This window comes from Orbicella franksi, chromosome 4, assembly GCF_964199315.1.
Source record: "Orbicella franksi chromosome 4, jaOrbFran1.1, whole genome shotgun sequence".
Lineage (NCBI taxonomy): Eukaryota > Metazoa > Cnidaria > Anthozoa > Scleractinia > Merulinidae > Orbicella > Orbicella franksi.
Window position 1 is genome coordinate 22,570,040 of NC_138148.1, and position 24,685 is coordinate 22,594,724.

General features: G+C 38.1%; 1 protein-coding gene across 4 annotated transcripts in view; it reads left to right on the plus strand.

Annotated features, from left to right (window-relative positions):
- LOC145484909 (nuclear RNA export factor 1-like) overlaps window positions 1–24,685 on the plus strand; it is a 257,953-nt gene that overhangs the window by 85,150 nt on the left and 148,118 nt on the right. For all 4 annotated transcript variants that reach the window (XM_081463536.1, XM_081463537.1, XM_081463539.1 and 1 more), the window contains one exon: window positions 6,220–6,335. In XM_081463536.1, the coding sequence (XP_081319662.1) occupies window positions 6,220–6,335 (116 nt within the window). The remainder of the gene's footprint in view (window positions 1–6,219; window positions 6,336–24,685) is intronic.

The following is a 24,685-nucleotide window of genomic DNA, read 5'->3' on the forward strand; positions in this document are numbered from 1 at the left end:
AAATAAGTTAACAAGAAATAATTCGAAAACGCAAGTATCCTGTAAGATGTTGGATGTTGCAACAAGGTGGCCAAATGTAATTAAGTAAATTGCATGTGTGCAACATTGGTGATATTCTTGCATGCGTCAATTTTTTTTCCTTGCGTCGAGAGGGACCCTCCCTCTCGATGTTGCGTGACAAGGAGAGGGCCAGAACAGGACTACCTTGCTTCTGGCTAGTCATTGAGGGTATGACCGTTAAAACTACGGAAATTATTTATTTATTATTCCTAAAGTATTTGCATACCTCGACTTCCTTCAATGATGAAAACTTTTAGCACAAGGACTGGCGTGTTGCTTTTTATCCGGTCAGAGTGATTTTAAAGTACAAGCCAGCAGGTGCAAGTCAAGGAGGAATATGTGTTGTTATCATTGAGGAGAGTTTCTGGTTCTCTGTTCATCAAAGACTTCAGTCTTCACTGGCGTGCCTGAGCCCACAGGGAAGAACTGTTGTGAATCTTCTAGTAAATTCACAGACTTGAATAAATTTCCATTTGCCGTGTGTGTAATTTCCACAGATCCTTGAGTGACATGATTCAGCTTCTGGACCTGTACCTAATCAGGAGCCGGTCATGGGCTCCTGACCCAATTAATGAGACTGTCGATTCCAAGAAGTTTCTCGGTTTCTCGAAACGCACACATTCGCCAAAAATGTTCTTCACGTATGTCTCAATGCGATAAAATCTGAAGGACTTGGTGGCTTTTGATATCCTTGTTACACTGTATGAGCGGTATGACCGTAACTGCGTGCTGGCACAAATTCCACCGTATTGAAGAATGAACTCGCGCGGGGCATCTCTAACTCATTCAGCTTACTTCGATTCTTCTTTGATAAGTGCGTTGTTTGCTTGGTTATCGATACAACATTAACTTTTTGTGGGAATAGATAGCCTCCTACTGGCTAGCGATGGCATAAAGCTTGTAATCCCTAACATCGTTCCAATATGTATATACTATTGGGACCTTTTATACTTTGTTCGGCGGGTTAACTGGGCAATCTTCTCTTATTAATGCATGATTTCGCACATCAACAACAAAGATCTTGTTATTAAAATTTGACTCATTTTGAACGGTGAAAAAGTGGTTTCAAATTTGCTTCCCTTGAAAATCGCTCAAGCGTGACATTGGGCAGCGAGAAGATGGAGAGTGCGATTTAAAAGTTTGGTGTTTCTTTTTCTCTTTTTTTAAACTCTTGTCGGCGATTTTTTAAGTTAAATACCACTTTTAAAGCTTTTCAAATGTAAAAGACATTAATAGGCTTTGATTGTCCTGTCTCAAGCCAACAAAAATGGCTTACCTATTTTAGCGTGTTGCGTTACATATCAAATTTCAAAGGGGCTGAATTGCAGTTTTCTCGATTTTTGATTGGCGTTCATGCAAAATTGCTAGTAGATCCCACAAAAATGAATCCGTAAGCCTAAAATTCATCGACTGAACTGTCCTTTGTTAGAATATCAGACGATTTGAAGCACTACCGGTCAACTTTTTTCCTCACTGAATTTGCATAACTTTTGAGTTTTGTTTTAATTAGAAAAGTATGTCTACTTAATCGGGGCTCAGTTTGGCCAGTAAACACAAGAAATAAAAATTATCACTATCTCTTGATTAAGGAAGAATCAATGTACACATTTAAAGTTGAGAACGTTTCACAGCGATGTAAACGACTGTGTAGCAAGAAGCTGAAAAGTGTAAAATTTCAGATTATTGCGAAGTGAAATCTGAGCTTTCGGTGTGATAACCGTTTTTCGTGGGTTTCTGCCGCCATATTGGATATTTCAAAAAACTAACTTGATTTCCATCAGTTACTTACCTAGGCCTTCAAACTGGCAAAGTATGAGCAAAATCGATTTGTCGACTGTGGCCACATTTTTAGAATTTTCTTTGATTTTTACTGACATTTACTCTTAATATTTTAGAATATACTATTGTAGATAAGTATATACCAATTCAGTGAATAGGCGTTTTGCATGCTCTGATTGGCTTTTTAATCTTGGGATAGTGTGTGGTATTTGCCTCACTGTAAACCGAAAACCAATAAAAATATGTTGAATACTTTCATTGTACATTTACAGCGTTTCTCAGTACCTTTCCAAGGTTTTTATATGACCTAAATTCATGGTATTTCCATGGATTTACCACCATGGAAAAGCCACAGAAAATCAGTGAAACATAACGAAACAAAACACACATGCATGTTCTTATAAGAAAACCCCCTTAATGCAGCTGGTCGTTAATATGACCAACAGCCACTTTCTGAAATCCTATCCTGTATAATCCAAATATGGATTCATAATGTGTAGTTCCAGAAAATAACCATACCCTTCACTGAAGGGAGTTTCCTTTCTTGCTATGCACCCTTTTCCAAAATCAGCCCACAAGATATACCCCCTCCCCTCCAGAAATTCATATTTTTTTGCACAACCCCTGGAAATATTTCGATTTCTAGTAAAAGCAAGAAATAAGATAATTTATAGTTCAAGAGTCTGAATTTTGATGCTTAGGTTTGTTTTGTAGTTAATTATACTGTGGCCAACTTATGAGCAGAAGTATAAATAAATGTCATGTCTCGCATGCAGGTAATGCTATCATGGATTCATTATCTTGACAAAACTGCAACATTTCAATAATGGATAGAGTTCAAAATGCAATCTCACTTTTAAGGTCGCTGAGGAAGAACTGCTGGAAAAGAAACACTACACTGCACCAGTTAAAACAAAACAATCTAAACAACAGTTTGTATCAAATTTTGGTGTACTAAATTTGTACATTGTATTTGTGTATTTCAGAAAGGGTTGTGTCTCAGAAAGCATTTTGTTCGGCAGCTGGAAAATTTAATCTTTCTTGACCTTCAACAAATAATTTCAATTGCCTGAAAATAACATTTTTTCACTTGCATTTGTTTTATCCTGCAGGGTACATGTAATTCAATCTTTGTTGTGAACTAGCATTCTGTAGTCTGGCAGTGACAATTTGACATGTTGCTGATTTTATAACTTGCATATTAATTTTTCTTTTATTTATTATGTTAGAATATGATAAACTGCCTAATCTGGAGATGCAGCAGAGCTAGGAAATCTTTCCAGAACTAGATGTTCTTAATTCAAAGTATGGTTTAAAATTGTGTCGTTGCAAGCAGCACGCCTACGTTCTGAAAACAAACTTGTGTGAATAATGGATTCATGTTACATGCTCCCATCATAGTTAAGCAAAATCAACTCACGGCTCAACTAAATCAACTCAGGTAAAACAGAATCAACTCATAGCAAAGCAAAATCAGTTCACGGCAAAATAAAATCAATTCATGGCAAAACAGAATCAATTCACAGGGGAACTAAATCAACTCTGAGCAAAACTAAAATTAATTATCTCAGGGAGACACAAAATCAACTGGAAGCCAAGCAAAATCAGCTCATGGCAAAACAGAATCAACTGACGGCAAAACAAAACCAACTCACGGCGAAACTAAATCAACTGACGGCAAAACAAAATGAAACTGATGGCAGAACAAAATCAACTCACGGGGAATTGAAACGTGGCTACATGAGTGAAATAAAATAAACTCAGGTAAAACAGAATCAACTCATAGCAAAGCAAAATCAGTTCACGGCAAAATAAAATCAATTCATGGCAAAACAGAATCAATTCACAGGGGAACTAAATCAACTCTGAGCAAAACTAAAATTAATTATCTCAGGGAGACACAAAATCAACTGAAAGCCAAGCAAAATCAGCTCATGGCAAAACAGAATCAACTCACGGCAAAACAAAACCAACTCACGACGAAACTAAATCAACTGACTGCAAAACAAAATGAAACTGATGGCAGAACAAAATCAACTCACGGGGAATTGAAACGCAGCTACATGAGTGAAATAAAATAAACTCAGGTAAAACAGAATCAACTCACAGTGAAATGAAATAAACTCAGCAAAAATAGAATCAGCTCATGGCAAAACTAAATCAACTCACGGCAAAACAGAATTAACTCATGGCAAAACTAAATGAAACTAAATTATCTCACAGCAGAGCAAAATTAACTCACGGCAAAACAAAATCCACTCAGGTAAAACAAAATCAACTTACCGCAATACAAAATAAACTCAGGTAAAACAGAATCAACTTAAAGCAAAACAAAATCAATTCATGGCAAAACAAAAGTCAACTTGAAACAGCCAAATTGAGTCAAGTCACGCAAAATAAAATCAACTCACAGCAAAGCAAAATCAACTCACAGTGAAAAAAGATCGACTCAAAGCAAGATAAAATTTACTCTTCATGGGAAAACAATCAATTCATGGCAAATCAAAATCAACTCATGGTGAAACAAAATCAATTTACGGGAAAACAAAATCAACCCATGGAAAGTTAATAAAGTTTACCTACCTTCAACAGATCACTCGACTTGTGAAGAAACTTTGAAACAAGTGTTCTCTCAATCTTTTTAAAAAAAAGGCTTGAAAAAAGTAGCCAGAAAACAATTTTTACCGAACAGTTTCCCCTTTACAATCGCTATAAACACATCAAATCCCATGCATTGAGCTGCAGTGATGATGGGCAACCCTAAAAGCTGGAATGACAGAACAGCACAACGGCAGAACAGCAGAACAGCGGAATCACGGAATGCCGGAAAATGGCCCCAAATCCTAAAATACGTAATTGCGGAACGGCGGAAAATGACCCCGAATTCCAAAAGGCGGAAGAGTGGAACAGCAGAAAATGACCCTAAATTCTGAAAGACGGAACCGCAGAGAATCCCATGAAATCCTAAAAGACGGAATGACAGAAAATGCCCTGAAATCCTAAAAGATGCAATGACAGAAATCACCCGAATTCTTAAAAGACGGAATGATGGAAAATCACCCGAAATCTTGAAAGACGGAATGATGGAAAATCACCCAATATCCCAAAAGAGGGAACTGTAAATACTGTAAAACAAAGCCACTCTAAAAAGCTAATGCTAAGAGCCACAGATCTGCAAAAAGTTGCTTCCCTCCTCACACCCCCTCCCCCCAACAAAGGGTTAAATGATAATTTAAAAAAACAAGTAAGTGACATCAAGCTCAACTATCCCCTTTTTGCGTTTTTTTCCTGCATGAATACAAGTTCCGCAGAAATTATCTTGCTGATACCATGTTGAAACATCATGTTGTTAGAGTTAATGTAACTCAAAAGGACTGGAGTGATTTATAAAACTCTGCAGGTAATCCATCTGTTCCTGGCGATTTTTTGTTTTGGAAATCATTTAAGGCTTTTAGGCATTCTTCAGATTTACTGGTCCTTTTTCTCTAGAGGGGTAATGTTTTCAAAGAAAGCGGAGCCTGCATCATTTGAGTTTTCAGGATGCGTAGCTAAAGTGTAAAGAGCTTTATAATATTCCATTTGCTCTTGAAGAATCTTGAATTGATCGTTTGTGACGGTACTGTTTGAGTGTTTTAATTTTGCAATTGTCTTTTTTTCCCCCATAATTTCTTTTCTCAAGGTCATAAAAGTAACAGGTGTTGCGTTCGCTGTCTTCGTACCACCTCACCTTACCTCTTAGAATTGCACCTTTTGTTGTGTATTGCATAATCCTCTTTAGGCATAGTCTGATGCTTTGAATTTCACAAATTTTATGTTTGTTATTTCAATCTGCTTCAGCTCTTTTAAACAGATCATTAATGCGGTTCTGGAGAATAGTTTCAGTGGATTTTCTCTCTCTAGATTTGTTTTTGGAATGTTTTGCGATAAAACCACTAATCTCCATTTTAATCAGATCCCATCTCAGATTTAAATCTTCAACATCACACCAAGTTTGTAGAAAATACATATTTCATGGCAAGAGTTATTTTCTTATAATGTGGCAACCTCCCGGACTTTAAACTAACAGAGTTGTGTGTCTTGCAAATTTTTCAGCTGCAAAGGTTGCTGGGAACGTTCTTATTATAATTGTAATTTTGTTGTTTTAATTATTGTTATATTATTATTATTATTATTATTATTATTACAAAAAATAATAATATTTGCCTCCTGAACTATAATTGTTACAGTGTTTTTACTTGGTTCTGAGTTCTAGCCTCTTGTTTTAGGTAGTATTGATCCATCAAAGTAGAAAAGCTGAAGAATGGAGAAAACTGTGTTCAGCCACCTTCAAACATACAGTTTTCTAACTTCTCTCTGTCTAAAATGTGTTTTTTTTCTTAGCTTAGAGCAGTAGAAGACCTGGACAAGATTAAAACGTTGACTCAGCTTGTTACCATACAGCTTGATGGTAATCCTTTATGTGACATGTTTCAAGACAAAGAAAGCACCTATATCAAGTATGTTTATGTTGTGATGAGTTCTCACATGTGTAATAATGCCAGTTAAAATCTGTTATAGAGATGCTAAGAGGCTGTCTCTGTAAGAACTATGGAGTCCTTTTGGCTACAGAAATAGAATTTAAATCTCCATATTTATTGAGTTATTTTGTTTTCTGACAAAAACATCTCTTGCAAGTGAATATTTGAAAGATAATATATGTGACTTCTCACTCAAAAACGTCACTAACGGATATCCGTTGAACAGTCGAAATGAACGGCTGGCGAACGGCCAACGAACGGATGGGAAAGGGATGTTCCAGCCATTCAAAACGGTTTTGAGTATCGTTCAAACAGCCACGGAAAAATGTCAAACGGATGCTATTAACGTTCGAACGGCACTGGAAAAATTTCAAACAGATGATGCCAGCCATTTGAACGGCAAACAAAGAACTGTGAATGAACGGCTAACGAAAAATTTCCAATGGATGATGCCAGCCGTTCGAACGGCTAATGAAGAATTTCAAACAGATGATGCCAGCCATTCAAACGGCTGACGAAAAATTTCGAACGGATGATGCCAGTTGTTTGAACGGCTAAAGAAATATTTGGATCATATTATTCCAGGCATTTGAACGGCCAAAGAAAAGGGTTCGTATTGAACAAATGGTGAAAATGCGGGAGATCTTGATGTTTTGATAAAGGACGTGTTTTTGCTCCCCTTTCGTAGGTCTATAGCTGTAATTCTTATTACACACTTCTTCATTTCTGCTTTCAAAACTTGACAAAACTTAGAAATGGACACCAAAAGCTGTTAACAGAATAGAACCGGCAATAATTGTTTTCCATCACAGACCCGAATCTGTCTCTTCGCAATAATGTGCGGAAATTTGCATACCAATCATCGACCCGTTGTGCGTGACCTGTAACACAAGTTTTGTTGATAGAGATCAAGTGCACTTCGACAGAACTCACTAGTAAACAGTAACAGTGTCTTGTTTCAACATCTCTCCTCAGAGTAGAGCACCAAGTTTATTTTAACATTATGTCCTGTCTGTCTTTTGGTAATACCTGTCAATCGATTTGGTTCATTGTAATATTCCAGATTTGAGTTTTTCAAAGAGAAAGAAAGAACGTCTTTTCCAATGGCCCTTTAGAGTCTGAGTTTTAAGTTTGTTTAGTTCAGTTAATTGGGGTGCAGCACGAAAAACGGCGAGCGAAAAAATAGGGGAGAGGCCCTTTCTCTTGACACGGGTTGTGCTGGTTTAATTACTATCATTTAAAGTTTCCTTGACAATCTGCTTGACACAATCATAACAGCATAACATGAGCCATTATGACATCTGTTCAAAGTATTTATTTCTTGAACTGTGATTTTAAATACAGTTTTTCTTTCAGAATGGATAAACGTGGCCATTTGAATCAGAAAGGTTGAATGTTTGTTTTAAACGAACACAGCCATTCGGGCAGCTGTATAAAGTTCCTTCTGAACAGATAATCCCAGCCATTTGAACGACTGATTAGTTTTGCGTGAATGAATAGCAGCAGCCGTTTGAACAGCTGAATACTATTTTCCCGAATGGGTGACATTAGCTGTTTGAATCACTGCAGTTCCTTTCAAATGGATAACATCAGCCGTTCAAATGGCTGCAATTTTTTTTCGAACGGATAACTATTTTTTCGAATGGATGACCATTTTTTTCAAACAGACAAAGATATTATTTGAATGGGCAACCTCAGCCATTTGAACGGATGAAGATTTTTTTGAACGGATAGCAGCTGCCATTTGAATGACTAGACTTTTTTCTTAATGGATGATCCAATCCGTTCGAACGGCATCTCATCGAGTACAAACAGATGACAAACAGATGGCAAACAGTAAGCAAATGATTTTTAAGCGTTTGAACGGATATCCGGTCACATATTTGAACTGTGGAGAAAGATATGAAGACGTGATTGATCATCACAGTTAAATACATGTATACACAACTTGAGCAGTTGTGAAACTAAAGCCTCAAGAAAACTCAGGCTTGAACCAGATTTGAACCCATGACCTCTGCGATACCAGTTCAGTGCTCTACCAACTGAGTTATCAAGCCAACTGGGAGCTGGGTATATTGCAAACTCACAAAGTGACTTCACAACTGCTTAAGTTATGTGTGCGATTGCTGCTATGCATGCTCTACAAATAACAGTTTGATGAATTGCTACAGAAAGAGGTCAATATCCCCACATAAAATTTCATTACTTTCATTCATAGCTGTGAAATGGAAAACACTATCAAAACAAGCACTTAAATTCATAGAGACACAGGCCAGCAGAATAAAGTCCAATGTTAATAAGATGGTGCGCTAGGAAGCGAAAAAGCCAAATCATGACTTGAGAGTTAAAAGGTTAAAATGCAAAAAGTGTTAACGTTGCACAGGGATGTTTTGTTCATGATGTGTCACTTAAATGTTTTATGTAAACAAGTTTCCACTCAAAAGAAAGAGCAAGCGACCTGATGCGACAAATCCCAACCTGACGCCATCAACAGCATATCAAAATGGTCATTAAAACATTCTGCCAGAATTATGAAGTTTTGAAGTAAGGAAACTGGTCACTTGAATTACACTGTAAACAACTTTATGTAAATTATGGACAACTCCAAAGTTCTACGAGTGTTTTGTCATTTTCAGTTCAAGTTTAAGTGGTACATCCCAGCATATCAAAAAAGATTGTAAAAACATCCCTCTGCAATAAATTCAAAACCGTCTTGACAAACAATAACAGTAGTTGACTACCAAGGGAAAGAAAGGCAGGGGTGAGGACTTGTGTGACTACTGTGTCAGAGCCATAAATTGCACTCTGCACTATCTGAGATTGTCTCACTAGTTTTATATGTCATGTGATGTGACCAAGGACGGCAGTCATTGTTCAGGTAGGGCCACTCCTCCCTTTTTAGTGCAAAAGTGAAACGTTACTGTGGCTGCGTATCTTTTAGAGTTACCCACAGGTTGGTTCAACAAAATGATATCATCTTCTGTTTTCAAACTGCAATACTGTGTTTGTCAAGGTTCAAATAAAGAAGTGAAATGCTTGGCTTCTCCTTAGTGGCTTGTTTATTCCTTGCCTCAATTGCATCTGTTAGAGAGACCTTTAAGTTCCTGAGTTAGTGGCTTTAGTTTATAGCCTGTGTAGCAAGCATTCCCATACAAAGAGCTTTTCTGCATTCTGACTGCACGTAAATTGGAGCGAGAGCAAAAAATTGGTGAGGCAGGGGGAATGCTTGTTACGCAGGCAAATTATAAATTTGTCACAAAAGAATCAGGAAAGTGCTCAAATATTGCTGCAGACTCCGTGGCACCCGATGAAAGCCCAAATTAATTTGCAACCAATTAAATACAAGCTATGTTTATTTTTGGTCACACATAGTAACTTGACACTTGCTTTTCACACACAAGTGTTTGCAATTAGAATTTGTCTAATCAGGGACTCTTCCCACCAAAAAAGGAAGCTAATCAAGCAGTACATCCAGAAATTTCACTTTAAATGTTTGGACGTTTTTTAGTGTCTTCAGTGGCATTTTAGTCTTGTACTAATGAGCACTCTTAAACAAAGGAAATTTTTACTAGAGATTTTCTTTAGGTTTGTAGTATGGAAACTCTTCAAATATTCCTGAAGAATAAAAATAAAACTTTGATAAAATAAGGCTTGATGTTACATTTCTTGAGGTGGAAGGTTTTGCCATCACTTTTCCCAAAACTCTTAACCAGCCAGCCATAGAGAACTTTAGGCTTCCCTCCCACCTATCTTCAGGACAGTGCCCACTTTTGTTAATGTGCACACATTCTGAGCATCACGCAAGGCATGGTTTACACACCACGTGAGTGCTATGGTTGACATTGACATAATTCAACTACGCTACCATGTACGCGAGTAAAATGAAAACAAAATTTTTCTACTGTGACCGAATCAAGCTTAATGAACCTGTTCCAGGAACGTCAGAATAGCAGCATATTGCTAACCACTACACAGTGTCACTGTCAAGAGCAAATGTCACCAAAATTCAAGCAAAATTAAACTTTGGGGGCAGAAGTGGAAAAACCAGTGTTTGTCTTTTTTCAGCTACAAATAGCCCTTAGGTAGATGTGAAATGTGATATACTTTTTTTTAAACTCAAAGCCCTTTTGTAGACCACATTGGGTTGAAATTCATGTCACCGATGCTTTACGAGCTAACAATTACCTCCAAAATGTCATCTCCAACATTCTAAAGAAGAAATCTTCTACCCAGCGTACAAACGCCAGCACCTGAGGAACTTGTTTGTATGTTTTTCAAATGGGCCATACCCTCTGATTCCACGCTCACATTAATTGAATTTCCCAGCCTCTAACTAGACTTCTTCAAAAACATGATATTCGAGTTGTTAGCAAGCCAGTCAAGACATTACAACAGGCATTTCCCTCTCCTAAATCCCAACCTTCGATTGAATTGCAATTAAATGTGGTCTACAAAGTATCTTTTGCCCACTGCCCATGGAGTTATGTAGGTGAAACTGGCAGATCCTTTGAAACTAGGAAAAACAACACACGAGGAATGTGAAGTCCTGTGCAAGGGGTTTCAACATTATTGTCACTTACATTTTTTCCATTTTAATTTGTTCTTTTTATAGTCCCACTTATTTTTGTATATATTTGTAGTTGTCATTTTTAGTGCAGAGTGCACTATTGGAATGGTTATGGGGGCTGCCTGCTGCTAAGGTGCTATGGCCCTATGGCCTTATGGCGCTAAGGTGTAAACTTTAATGTTTAATTAATCAATTTCAATTAATTAATTAGTCTAGAGGCAAGGAAGTGGTGGGGGTGGGGTGGGAAAGGTACACGTGTACTCTACGTAAAACGTTTTATCGCCGTCAGTTAGGTGTGAACATCGCAAAGCTATATATTTGTTTCAGGTAACCCCTTGCTCTCCTTGTGGTACCATACTCTTTAGAACACAACTAATTTGCTCTAAACGCATACGTAGATTAGTTAATGTTCGTGGTTTCTAAATTAGGTGGAGGATACATTTCATACGGAATCGTGCACAAATGTTGAGTGGTTTTCCTTATGGTAAAATTCAACATGCAAGACACATGCGTTTTAGCATCGTTAGTGTAATACACTATCTTTCCATGCAGTATTTTATGTGTCATGTCATGTGACCAAGAATGGCAGTTATTTTTCAGGTACTGCCAATTGTCCCTTTTTATTGCAAAAGTGAACGTTACTGTGGCTGCGTAGCTTTTAGAATTACACACAGGTCGGTTTAACAAATATCATCTGCTGTTTTCAATCTACAATAGTGTGTTTGTCAGGGTTCAAATGTATTGCTTCTCCTTAGCGGCTTGTTGTTTCTTGCCTTAATTGTGTCTATAAGAGAGACCAAAAAGTTCCCAAGTTAGTGGCTTTAATACTCCGCAAATTGTAAATTTGTGACAAAAGAAGCCAGGAAAGTGCTCAAATATTGCTGTAGATGCGGTGGCACCTAATGAGAGGGCAAATTAATTTAATCAGTCTTCAAGGAGACCCATTCATATTGGCCAAGTGGTGCTGTTTATCTTCAATACTTTTTGTTGAAATGCTTCTCAGCCATCGATGTCATTGTGTGTTAATTTTGAATTGGTTTATTGTTAACAACAAAGGTGACAACAAAAAAAGAAAGTGGTATTTTGTGACTATCTGATAATTAAATTAGTTCTTGTTCATCGGTGGTAAGCAAATTTGCATTTTTTAGTTAAACAATATCATTTCTGTTCCGTTTCTTTATCACTACATCAGATATTTATCTTTCATTTACCTTCAAAAAACAAGCACATCTTCCATGTGTTTTAGAGAAAACAAGGGTTTCATATTACATGCCTTTGCAAGGAAAACAAACGTATCAAGTTACAAAGTTGGCGTGAAGAGCTAAATTGTCACGTTTGCTGCTTCAACGTATTATTGAAATTAAAATGAATGAAAATTGACGTAAAACCCCAGTAGTAATTTGTATGTAATTTTTGGACCTTGAATTAAAATACAACCTTGAAACATACACACTGCTAAGGGGAAAAGCCCTAGCAGACTACCAAGGTAGATACAAACTGGAAGTGAACCGAGCAGGGGTGAGTACTTATTGGACTACCATGCCAGAGCTATCAATTGCACTTTGCACTATCTGAGATTGTCTCACTAGTTTTCCATTTTTATCCATTGAAGGATGCAGTCTGACGGCCAAAAGCTCAAAAGTTTTAACTCTATATAGTCAGTGAACATTTTTTAAAATTTTTTTAATAAATTCCAATGATTGAGAATTGTGTCTTGTTTAATTAAGTCATGGCATTTTTGTTCTAAACAGGGTAATACCGACCATTCGAAGTTTAGTTTCCATGTAAAAAGTTATCTCAGGATAAATTTGGTAAAAACAAGTCCCTTAAGAAATATTAAGTTTCACTGTTTATTTTTTTTGCAAGTCACACTTTCATTCCTGTGGAATTTACCATATGTGCTTGTTTTATTGGCCTCGTATCATGCGAAGGCATTGCATTCCTAAATTTGCTTCATAGGGAAGGAATCCCACATGCTGGTAAATAATCAAAGTGGCTATGAGCCACTCAACTTAGAAATGGATCGTCTGTAAACAGTGAAAATGTTGATGCCACTGACTTGAGGTTTTAATCCGTAACCCACTGGCAAAATGCAACAGTAAGAGAATACATGAGGAGATGTAACACCTTATGTTGAAAACATTCATGAAGATATAGATTGTTTTCACTGTCACGCAATAAAAAAATAAATCGAAAACCATCCAGTGGAAAAAGTTATGAAGTTATGATGTGGTAGAAGATAACTAAATAAGAATTTTCTCCCAGTTTTAGGCCTGTGTGTTTCCCCAAACTTCAGATATTCATCGAAATGTTTCGCAGATATTTACAGAGCCCAGTATGAAAACACCATGTTGGTGTACCTCCGTGGTACACCAATATGGCGGCCAGAAAATATTGAAAACATCTGGAACTTACTTTGGCTATCTAGGCGATTATCAGTACTGATCAAACAAGCATTTACATAAGCACTTTTTATAATGCTCTAACTTCTAAAAAGGCTCAAAATCATGAGATAAGTATACATTTTTCAACAAACTCGATCGTAGCCTTGTGTCACGCACCTCCATAACCCTGAAATTCAAAATTCTCTGGATTCCAAATGAAGCACGCTACTGAGCTGTAAAATTGTAAAAAGATATAAATATACCGCCTCTTATGCCTGATAAGGATAAAAACTTTGGTGGTTCTTTAGTTTTGAATTTTAGGAAGTGTTGACGTCACGTGAAAACGATCTATTGTTGATCCTCGCCAAGACAATTATATGGCTTGTCTAATCAGCAAAGCAAGTATAATTGGATTCTCATTTTCATTCCTATTTTTTTCATTCTTTATTTTCCTAGGCAATATCTAATCAGTGATTTTTTCCTTTCTTCTTTTCCTTTTGAGAGATCTTAAAAATAATAATAATAATAACAACAACAACAATCATCCAACATAGAGTCATACAGTATTGTGCAAAAGTAATGAGTGAAATGCGCAAATTTCGTTCTTTGTCTCTGCAAAATTTTGAAGAAAATTTGCCGGAAAATTCAAGCGTCTTTTCGCAATGTCTTGAGCGTTATTTCTTTAAAACAAAGGACGAAAATTCGTGACATTTTCAAGACCAGAACGACAATTCCTTACCAGAGAGATAATTCCGCTTGCAGTATGCGAAACATTGCAGTGCAGAGCGCTGACCAGTATGGAGCCATCAATGTATCATTCTCTTGTGAACAATCGCAGTCACGTTGACGCTTTACTCCTCTATGAAATTCGCTGTTGTTAATGTGTTCATCTGTCTTTCATGGCAAAGAACGTAGAGAATTTGAATCCTTTGATTGTTTTCAATGACACGAACTCGCTAACTTAAGCTTTGCCACGTCACGGTGCTGGCAAGGCAGGTACAAAAGTCGGACCGCTAGTCCGGGTGAACTCGAATGAAAGTAAAATTCTTAATAAGGTCTTTTTGAAGGCCTACGTCACCTCAGAATTCATCCAAAGTGACATCAAATTCAGTGATCAATGGACAAGCAGACATGTTGTTTATCTAGTGCCAGGTCTCCACATGCCCAGTCCCCTCAGCTGTTATCACGTTCGCCACGTTCTTGTCCGCCTGCCATGATGGATAGAATATTATTCGCGACAATCCCTCTTTATTTCACACTCATAAATTAGAGATGGAGACATGCGACCGTACTTGAGCATGTTGGAAGTGCAAAGAAATGGGATTAGGGAAGGAAAAGTGCAGAGATGTTCGGATGGCAAGTGCAAAGGGGAAAGACATGGTATCCGGTCGTTTCGCCAATGAGTTGTTTCGCCAATGTCTCGTTCGCCAACATCTTAGGTCGATTGGCCAACATCCTAAGTTGCTTCGCCAATGTCCTACTGGTCAATTCGCCAATGTCTAAATAAAAGTTTACCTTCACTTGTGTGTGTTGTCATTTATTTCAATACCTCACCTAGAATTATTTTCCATGCAAGAGCACCTCATTATTTATGATGACAGTTCTCTGCTATGCTAACCCTCCCGCTAAGATTTTGTTTTTGTATGAACACTAACGGGGGGAGGAAGCGTAACTGATTTATAACAATCAATACAGCTTGAATGTTACTAAAACTGCAAGTTAAAAAGTCTTCAGCCGAGTTAAGGTATTATGGTAGGTGGATTGACAGTGGAAATCACGCTCTTACGTTGGCACTTTGAAAGAAAACCCCATCAACCTATACATTTTCTGAAAGCTTAATAGTTATAGAATACAATCATATCTTTGAAATTTTCTAAAAAGTTATTGTCGCAGTGATATTAAGAGAAATACCCAGAAACACTGCTTCGCTTAAACTGGTTCGCTTCCGCGCGTGAATTATCGGAGTGGCGCGATTTACATCGGAGATGTTTTCTCACACATCACCCTCAAAAATCGTGTCTGCGTTTTTCCAGATGTGGTTTGGTTTTTTTTCTACACCCTCCTAAACTTTGATATTTTTAATGCGAACGTTTCCTTCTACGAAAGAGGCCATAACTTTGAAACGGAAGCGAAATTAAACAAAGCCCGACACTGTTTTTCGAAGGAGGTATCCTAGAACATACCTGCCGATTTTCAGCCAATTCCATAGGAAGACGCGCGTAAACGAACTAAAAATGTTCATCCTTATATGCAGTTTTATTTTATCAAGAAAAACATGAAAAACCTTTTATGAGATTTGTATGAATAGGTGTTAAAAATTCCCTCTGCACTGACAGATGTCGGCATGGGTCAGTTTACCACAACAATGGGTTATGACAACTTGAAATAAACAGACGACTAATATTCTGGCACGGAAACCCGCATCACAAGGAAGTCGTCCGAGAAGGGACAAACTACAAGTTAAACTGCCATGATCTTTTACTTAAGAGATTTCGTTGGTGGCATTGGTATTATGTTGCTTAAGTTTAGGCTCCTTCGTTCTCCAGACATTTTTTGAAACCATGTCTCGTGAAGCCAAAAAGCATGAAAAAGAGGAAATCTCGAGGTCTACATTGTCAACATCTACATCTGCGCTTGACTCTTTCGTTGTGGAAGTTTCGGAATAGCGTCCGTTCTACAACAATTTCTTGCGACTAGCACTTGTTGTATTTTGTCCTTTAGCTTCATTGGCGGGACTAGTGTCCTTGAGTTCCTTCAACCATTCTTCTTGGTTACAGTGCGACCCACGGTCGCTCAGAGCCAAAGATCTTGTTCGACGCTGAACCTGTGGGTTCCACCAGATTTTCGCCTCTTTGGCCTCTTCGAAGACAAAACTGGGCAAGAATTTTTTGTCCTCACAGACAGAAAATTTGACAAGAACTAAAGCCAACTTGCGATGAAACAACCAGATCAAGAACAGTTCGTGTGCATAAATGAAATATCACACCGCAATTCGCATTACTTGTGACAACTGGCGGTGAATTTTAAGTAGAGGCGTCAACGCGCTGTTAGGGGTTAAAATATTCAAAAATAGTTTTTTTGCTTTAACTTAAAAATTAAAAAAGCCCTTTCCCCCATTCTTTTTACAAAATATTTATCACAATCTTCTCAATTTGAACAGCCAAAAAAAGATTTTTCGCATTTTTCGTAAAAATGCACCTACCATGATACCTTAAACAGATCTGTAAGAGACTGGCCTGAATAGTTTGATAATAGCTTCGAACCTTCGATGGTAATATCGCAAGGTCCTGCAGAGCCTGGGTTCATTGTGGCTGCACCGCAAGTACTTCCGCAAGTAGTAATTCCTGTTCAATGAAAACAGGTTGGGAAACAGACCATTAGAGCTTGCAAGCTTTAAGACTGCAACAAACAAAGTGATATCAGCTTTCTCTGGACATAGGCAAGGTAAGTTTCTGAGAAAAGGCTTTGAGATATTACTATCACTCACAATGATATTAACATTTTTATTGCGCATGTCCTTGTTTTGTTCTGGCTTAATTTATCTTACTACTGTGAATCGATGGGAGACTTAAGGAACAGAGCGAATTTTTGCTGGAAAGTTCGAAGGAAAATTCGAGGAGAGCGAATTTTTGCTCGAAAAATTGGGCCAAATTATCAGTAGACACAAATTACTGCTTGAAAATTGGTGTCGACTAAAACAATGGGCAGCGGGAAAATTCGTTGAATTTTCTTCAAACTTTCGAGGTGAACAAAACTTCGCCATTTTTCATTGAAAAGGCCTGAAATTCGCGAATTTCATTGAATTACGCTCTCATTACTTTTGCACAATACTATAGTACCACAAGGGCAGCACCGCGTCTCCTTCGCTCAGCAAAGTTAAGCCCAGTTCGGCAGGGCTCCTGCTTGGATGGGTGACCAAAGTGACCTTTCTTCCCTTTCGAATGAGATATTAATGACTGCAGAACTCCCAGTCTTGTGTAATGTCGTCCAAAACTTTTAATCACGGCTTGAATCATAATTCGAAAATTCATACAGCTCATCAATTTTGTGATTTTCAATATATCCTCAGTTTTCGGCAATCAAGTATGGTTAAACCTGTATAAGCAGAAACCTCCGGGAAATGAGCTATTTAGATAATTAGCTTCTATATATAAAAACGTTCATGCAAAACTCTATTCAATGTAGATCATTTCTGCAGTAAGATATTGAGTACTTGCTTCAGAAATTCAAAGAATAACTAACTTGACATGGTGCAATCAACTGTAAAACGGCCTTAGACAGTGCGATATTTGAAACCTGGGGGGGGCCACCTACCATAATTTCTGGCCATTTACCCGCTTGGTAGATTACCCGCATCAGTCATTTTTCGTAATAACAAGAAAAAAATTTCAACAGATTACCCGCACTGGCAGATAACCCATACCCAAAAACAAAAGAAATTCGTGAACTCACAAAGTTTGAGTGATAATAAGCCCTCATGGCCGTGCATAGCCCGTTCAAGTGTAAATTTTATTAAAGCCGAAGATTGATAAACTTTTTGCTTAGCTGCCAGTTCAGAGGTGAAAAAATTATCCTTAGCCATGAACTTCTTATTTTTTAATTTATCAGGTTAAATATCCAATTCATTTATGTTTACAGTTGTCAGAAGGCAGTGGAACGCTATTTGGTTGATCAATCGTTCAAGTCTGCCATTTTAGATAGGTTGAAAGGGAGCTGGGACGAGTGTAAAATTTGCTGATTTGATGGAGGATGCGAGGTGGGGCACAAACAAAGAAAGGCAAAACAGCTGCAGTTTTGAAAAAGACAACTTACAATACTTTTAATTTGACTAGCTAAAGCGACTTACAAAATCATTTTACACACCTAGAAATGCACGTCTTTGCTTAAAATACTTACATACTTGAATAATTTACACTAAAATGACGGTTTGTTTGTTCAAAAACCTTTTCACAAGGTAATTAAATTTTTAATGTAATGTTCATTTCAAATGCTATCAGTTCAGTTCAAAATCCGTCAAAGTCTTCATCCTCAGTGTCACTGTTAAACAGGTCAATTAATCGCACATCGAGGACAGGATCTAGAGTTGTGCTTTGTTCATCATCGCTGATTTCAGATGCCCCACTCCCATTGTCCTCAGTGTCACCGGGAACACTTGTAATTCCTGCTTTTTCTGAAGCCATTCGTGATTGCCATGACTTTCACTGTTTTCCACGCATGAATCACCCAATTGCAGACTTCTGCGTATGTGGCCCTTCTCATCTTTCCAGTTTCAGTGAAGGTGTGAATTCCTTCAGACATCCACTTCTCCCACTCCTCACAAACATGGTTCTTGAATGACCGATTGACAGAAATGTCTAATGGCTGCAATTTCTTGGTAAGGCCTTCAGGAATCACTGCGGTAGTTGCTTTGTGTTCAGTTTCGAAAGTGTTGCAAACACTTTCGTCAATATGTGCGCTGAAACTGTCGAAGATGAACGGAGAGGTTCTGTCGAAGAAGGACATGGGTCTCCTCTCTTCCCAGTTTTCCGGCAGCTTCTGACCCACACTGTTGTTCTCAAACGCACAGATAGGCGATTTCAGTGCATAAATCTGCTACACCAGCTCGGTCCTCCTACAAAGTAAGCGACATTCATCTGCCTTGACAGTTCTTTGGCCTTTAGACGGATCATGACAGCGGTGACTGTGTGGCTGTTTTCTCTTCGACTAATGATCCACTCTTTGAATGTTCTTTCCAATGCAGGAAATTTGGCGATGTCAGTACAGCAGGTACGTTGGCATTTAGGCAGCTTTGTCATGATAACTTTTTTCTTTCACCAGTAGTGGATCACAGATTCGTTGATTTCAAATTCTCTTGCTGCTGCTCAGTTTCCAATTTCATCTGCACAAGCGATAACTTTGAGCTTATACTCAAAAGTGAAACTCTGACGTATGCATTTAACACCGGGCATTTTGACTTAAAATTAATCGTGGCTACACTTATCGTAAATGATTGAAGCGTGTATTTCTCATTCAGTCAATGACCTTTTTGTAACATTTTGAATCAAATAAAAACTTCATCCATTGTTTTTATTAACAAAATATCCTTTACCGTGTAATTAGTAAGTTTTCACGCCCATTGTTTTTGATCTTCCATTTAATGATACCACTTGTAAAAATCCATTCCAAAAAAACAATCGATATCTCAGGATCTACTGACCCTAAGAAATTGCTTGAAATGGGAAAATCTCTCTACCTCAAGGCAGTGCTTGCTAGGAATATTTTACTGATGTGCCAAATATTCAAGTGTTTTAAGATGTTGTCTGTGAATGTTTGTTTACACGCGTGCTGACAATCACCTTTTATGTCGCGTCATATTATGCAGCATCAGCGGCACCATGAAATGAACATGTCGGCATCATTTTTTCTCTGTGAATTACTTTGAAACCTACTATTTCACATTTTTATACTTTTATTTTCTGAGTTTATTATTCCAGTTAGTGAATAATGTTTTTTTCAACTAAACAAAGAAACAAACTAGGAAATTAGCAAGGTAAGAAAGTAATAGCACACGTGATAAACGATTTTGTTTGCCAACGATGTTTGTTGATATGTTTTCAATTTGCATCGGTCTTCATCGAGAGCATTAAAGTCTATAGGCAATGAAAGCGGGATAAATGACATAATACACATTGTTTAGGAACAGTTTCTTTAATGACTTTAATATTTTTTCCCTGCTTGCGGTTTTAAAACTATACTGGAAGATTTAAAAATTATCACATTACCCGCACCTTCCTATAACCCACACCAACAAATGTTTGCGTTGAAATTAAAGTATTACCCACAGGTAATCGGCCAGAAATTACAGTATATGAAAAGGTAGGGGATGCTTGTCTCAGGTGCAAATCAAGGATTCTAATCTCACTTAGAGTGTTGATGACAAAACGTCACCATTCTTAGCTGTCAAAGTATCCTTTAGGGTGTACTGGAAGAAACAATAAAAAAACGCTCTCATTTGTTTTCCGCTTATCACTCAAGGACGCAAGTCCAGTCTACAAGTGCGCGCAGGATCCTTTCTTGAACAGTGGCTAGTAATTGAACCTATTCCATTTTAAGTGGTTTTTTTTTTGGGATCTAATGAAGCTCGAGGAAAGCCCACTTTAGTCTTCTTTAGGAGTTAAGTTCAAATTTTCCTAAACCCGCTTGCCCTTTTACTTTCCCCTTCAAGAAAAAGTTTTGGTTCTCCTTTAAATGCAAATGCAAAGTAAGTTTAGATTTCTAATTTTTTGGCCTTTGCGATCGGCCACTTTGGCGACCATTGGGGCGAAAATTGTCTCTCTTGATTTTTTCGAATTTAAAGTGCTTTGAGCTTAAAAAACTATCACATTTCATATCTACCTAAGGGCCATTTGTGGACAAAAAAAAGAAAGAAAATTGATTTTTGACCTCTGCCACCCTATGTTTAAATATTAGATAAATTCATTCTTAAACACAGAGCAAGCCTATGTAACAAGGCTGAGGTGTTCAGCCTGCCAATCACAAATGCCAACGGGCTACCGTTCCCATTTGATTGGCTCAGGTCTAATTTTAGCACGTACCAAGTTGCCACAAAATTCTGGAGAGCGACAGGTGTAAATGTTGTTTTATTTTAGAAGTAAAGCAGTACCTTTTGAACTAAATAAATGATAGCTTCAGGAGAAGAGTTTAGAAAGATAATTGCCTTTTCAAACTCATGGATATGGGAAGCGTAGAAACGTGTTTGTTGTGGGGACTCTGATATGCAAATGTGTCACTCACTCACTCACTCACTCAGGTGTAGACACTGTAATAAGCCCTTTGCAGCTAAGCCATCATGTGACCTACTTTTCATAAAATTATGGGCTATAACGTAATGAATGCCAGAAATTGAAAAAGCACTTTGAAAAAATTATATTAATATGGCCAAATTTGAGGCCCACATCATTAAAGAATGAGATTTTATGACGGACGGAATTTTTGAAAAACACAAGAAGATTTGTATGGAAAAAGTTGTTGGAGAGCAAGGCCGTGCTCTCCAGCCACATTTTCCATACAAATCTTCTAAACTTTCCAAAAATTCAAAGTGTTGTATAAACTTACTCTTTAATTCCAGGGGCCTCAAGCTTGGCCATTTTGGTATTTTCGATGCACTTTTTTCATTTCTGGCATTCATTAAGTTATAGCCCATAATATAAAAATTTTCAAGGAAAAATGTGGTCACATCACCCCAGCTGCAAAGGGCCTATTAGTCAGCCCGAACGAGAGTGTGCAAGCCTGATGCCATGTTGGAATAGTAACCAAGCCTGACGCCATCTTGGAATAGTACCCGAGCCCAATGCCATATTAGAATAGTAACAGTGCAGTCAGCGCGAGCCTCGCTATCGTGTTTGCGCGGTTACTACTCAAAGCATACATCGTGCCAGATGATTTTGTAACTTTAACATGACCAATAATGTTAGGTGTTCCACTAAATTGAAGTGGAGTTGACTTCGAATGTTCAAATTAGTACTATGGCCAACTTGAAGGCTGAATTTCATGAGCATTTGACTCATCCAGGCGTTAAAAATGACCAGGATATGAGCATTTGTTTGCTGGAAAGTGACCTGTCTCATGTTAATGTGGTAAGCTTTAATGAGAATGTGTCATATTTGACAACCTCAATGAACTTGTATGAGCAAAACGAACACTTCTCAATGAACAAAACCAGGGCAAACATTGGCGCCATTACATAACATTGTAATTTCATTTTTATTATTTAGTAACAGCCAAAATATTGTTTTAAATATACGACCTTGTGTCAGCCATGCAGTAGTCATTGACTTGTTATCGTTTTACTTTTCAAGTTTGGCTGATTAGATCTCCTGTGAGATCTAACGGTCAATCAAGCAGGACCTTTGTTCAGAGCTTTGCAGTTTATAGCACTTGCGTTTTTCATGTTGAGTAGTCCACATTCAACCAACATCAAGTTAAGTTTAGATTAAAGTTGAGTTCTCTACACTTCTTAATGAGTAGTTTCTTAGAAATCGATTTTGAAATAAAAACTAGCGCTAAAAGTCACAACGTTTTGACCTCTCCGAGGTCATTTTCAAGTGATTAAAATTTTCTAAATTAGCATAAATATGTTAAAAACAAGTTATAATAGATAAAAATGTGGCAAACACTAAAATTCCATTTTACAATGGAGTTCGAAGAAAATGGCAGGCTTCCCTTTCTCGGAATGGATGTTATCAGGAATGGCTGCCACCTAGACACCATGGTTGACAAAAAACCGACGGACAAAGGACTTTTGCTACACTACCACAGCCACGTTGACGCCAGATACAAATGGTCACTGCTGAACACCATGCTTAACGGTGCATTTCAACTCTCATCTAAGTTTTTTCACGAGGAATGTGAATGCCTTAAAGAGATCTTCTCCCTACTGTGCTATCCTGACGACCTTGTGCAGTCAACCATTCGCAGATTCACTGAATCAAAAGTGTCTGAGGATTCACACACCTGAATGGCTGATAAAAGAGAAGCCCCAGTCAGAATCGTGTTGCCCTACAAGGACCAGAAATCTGCAAAAGTAGTTCATAAACAGCTGGCTGACCTCAGTCGGAAGATCATTGCAGATATTAGCCCAGTTTACTAATTCCTAGCTCTCCTCTGGGAGAATAGGGCCATAATTTTTACACAAGTAGAAAGATCAAGGATGAAATTAAGGTCAAGGAAAACAAGCCACCTCTTGTGAGTCAACAATGCGTGGAGTATTCATTTCAGTGTGACCTGTGTGGCCCATGTGGCTACACATGCCGACACCTACACCAATGAATTGAAGAACACAAAGGATCAGCATCAGCGGGCCGTACAGGAGAGTACTGCCCGCTAAATTGGCCAATCACAGCACGCGTACTAACTAAGAGATATAATAATGTTCCTTACAGTTGGAGAAAAGAAAGACTAGACTGCATCTGTGAATAATTTGCATCAAGGTATTGTCAAATGTAAACAGCGAGCGTGAGACATCTTATTCTGGCCTAGCATGTCTTCTCAGATTGAATATAAGCTGTCCAAGTGTTCCATATGCAGCCAATTCCAGAAAGCACAATCCAAACAACCAATGGTGATTCAAGAGCTTCCAGACAAACCATGGGCTAAAATTGGAAGTGACATTACCTGCTGAGTGTTGATTACTACTCCAAATGGATAGAAATTGCCAAACTGAGCAACTTGAGCAGTAACAGTGTCATCTGTCACTTGAAGAGCCAGTTTGCCAAATATGGTATCCTGGATGAACTAATCAGTGACAATAGACCTCAATACTCCAGCTTAGCATTCAAAGAATTTAGCAACAACTATGGTTTTGTATGGAGGAAAAGGTTGTTGCTATTCATCGTGGTAGATGCAATAATAAAGTGTATTATCATTTGTCTCATGAAGTAGTCACTTGAGATGTAGATCGCAATGTTTCGACTGCTTATTGTTAGTTTTCTTCAGGCGATAAGGTCGACTGATTGCACGGTATCATTTATATCACAAAGGTTGGCTGTGATTGGTGCATTTCGATCCTCCTATTGTTCCATTGTTCCGGCGAGTAGCTGTTCCCTCAGTGGTCCACTGTTGTACTGTTCTCCTGTTATTGTGTTTCTTGATCATGGGTATCCATGCTTCAGGAATTTCAATTCCACTATCCCTGTTGATGTTGTTAGGGTGAAGTCTTATGTGAATAGTTTCCTTGACCCTACGTGTGTACCAGTGAGGATCTCGATCAATAAACTTGACCTCATTCCAGATAGGATAGTGGCCGGTCTTGTGGGTGTGTTCAGAAACGGTGGAGGTCTGGGTACAGGTGAGTCATATCCCTGTCATGTTCTTTGATTCTCTCCTGCATAGATCTCCCTGTTTCCCCGATGTAGACTTTGCCGCACTCACAGGGAATCCTGTGCACAACACCATCTTGTTAAGCCAGGTTGATGGTGTCCTTTGGTCGCACTAAGTGTAACCGAAGTGTCGTGTCGGACTTAAAGACGGTGTGAATGCCTTGTTGTTCTAGGCAGCGGTGGAGAGACTCCGAAACTCCTTGGACTTAAGGTAAAACGGTGGTGGATTTAAATTCCACGACAGGCTCTCTTCTTGGGGTTGTTCATGCCTTTGTGATCTTCTGTACAAAAGAGGAGGGATATCCATTAGAAACAAGTACAGATGACAGATGTTTCTTCTCTCCAGCGATTACTGATGGTTTGGTCACGAGACGTTTAGCCCAGTCATTCAGACACTTCACAATACAGTGCTTTACTGACTGAGGGTGGTGTGAATCATATGCTAGGTACTGATCAGTATGTGTTGGTTTCCTGTAGACACTGGTGGTAAGGCGGCCATCAGGTTCTCTGTAAACTGACGTG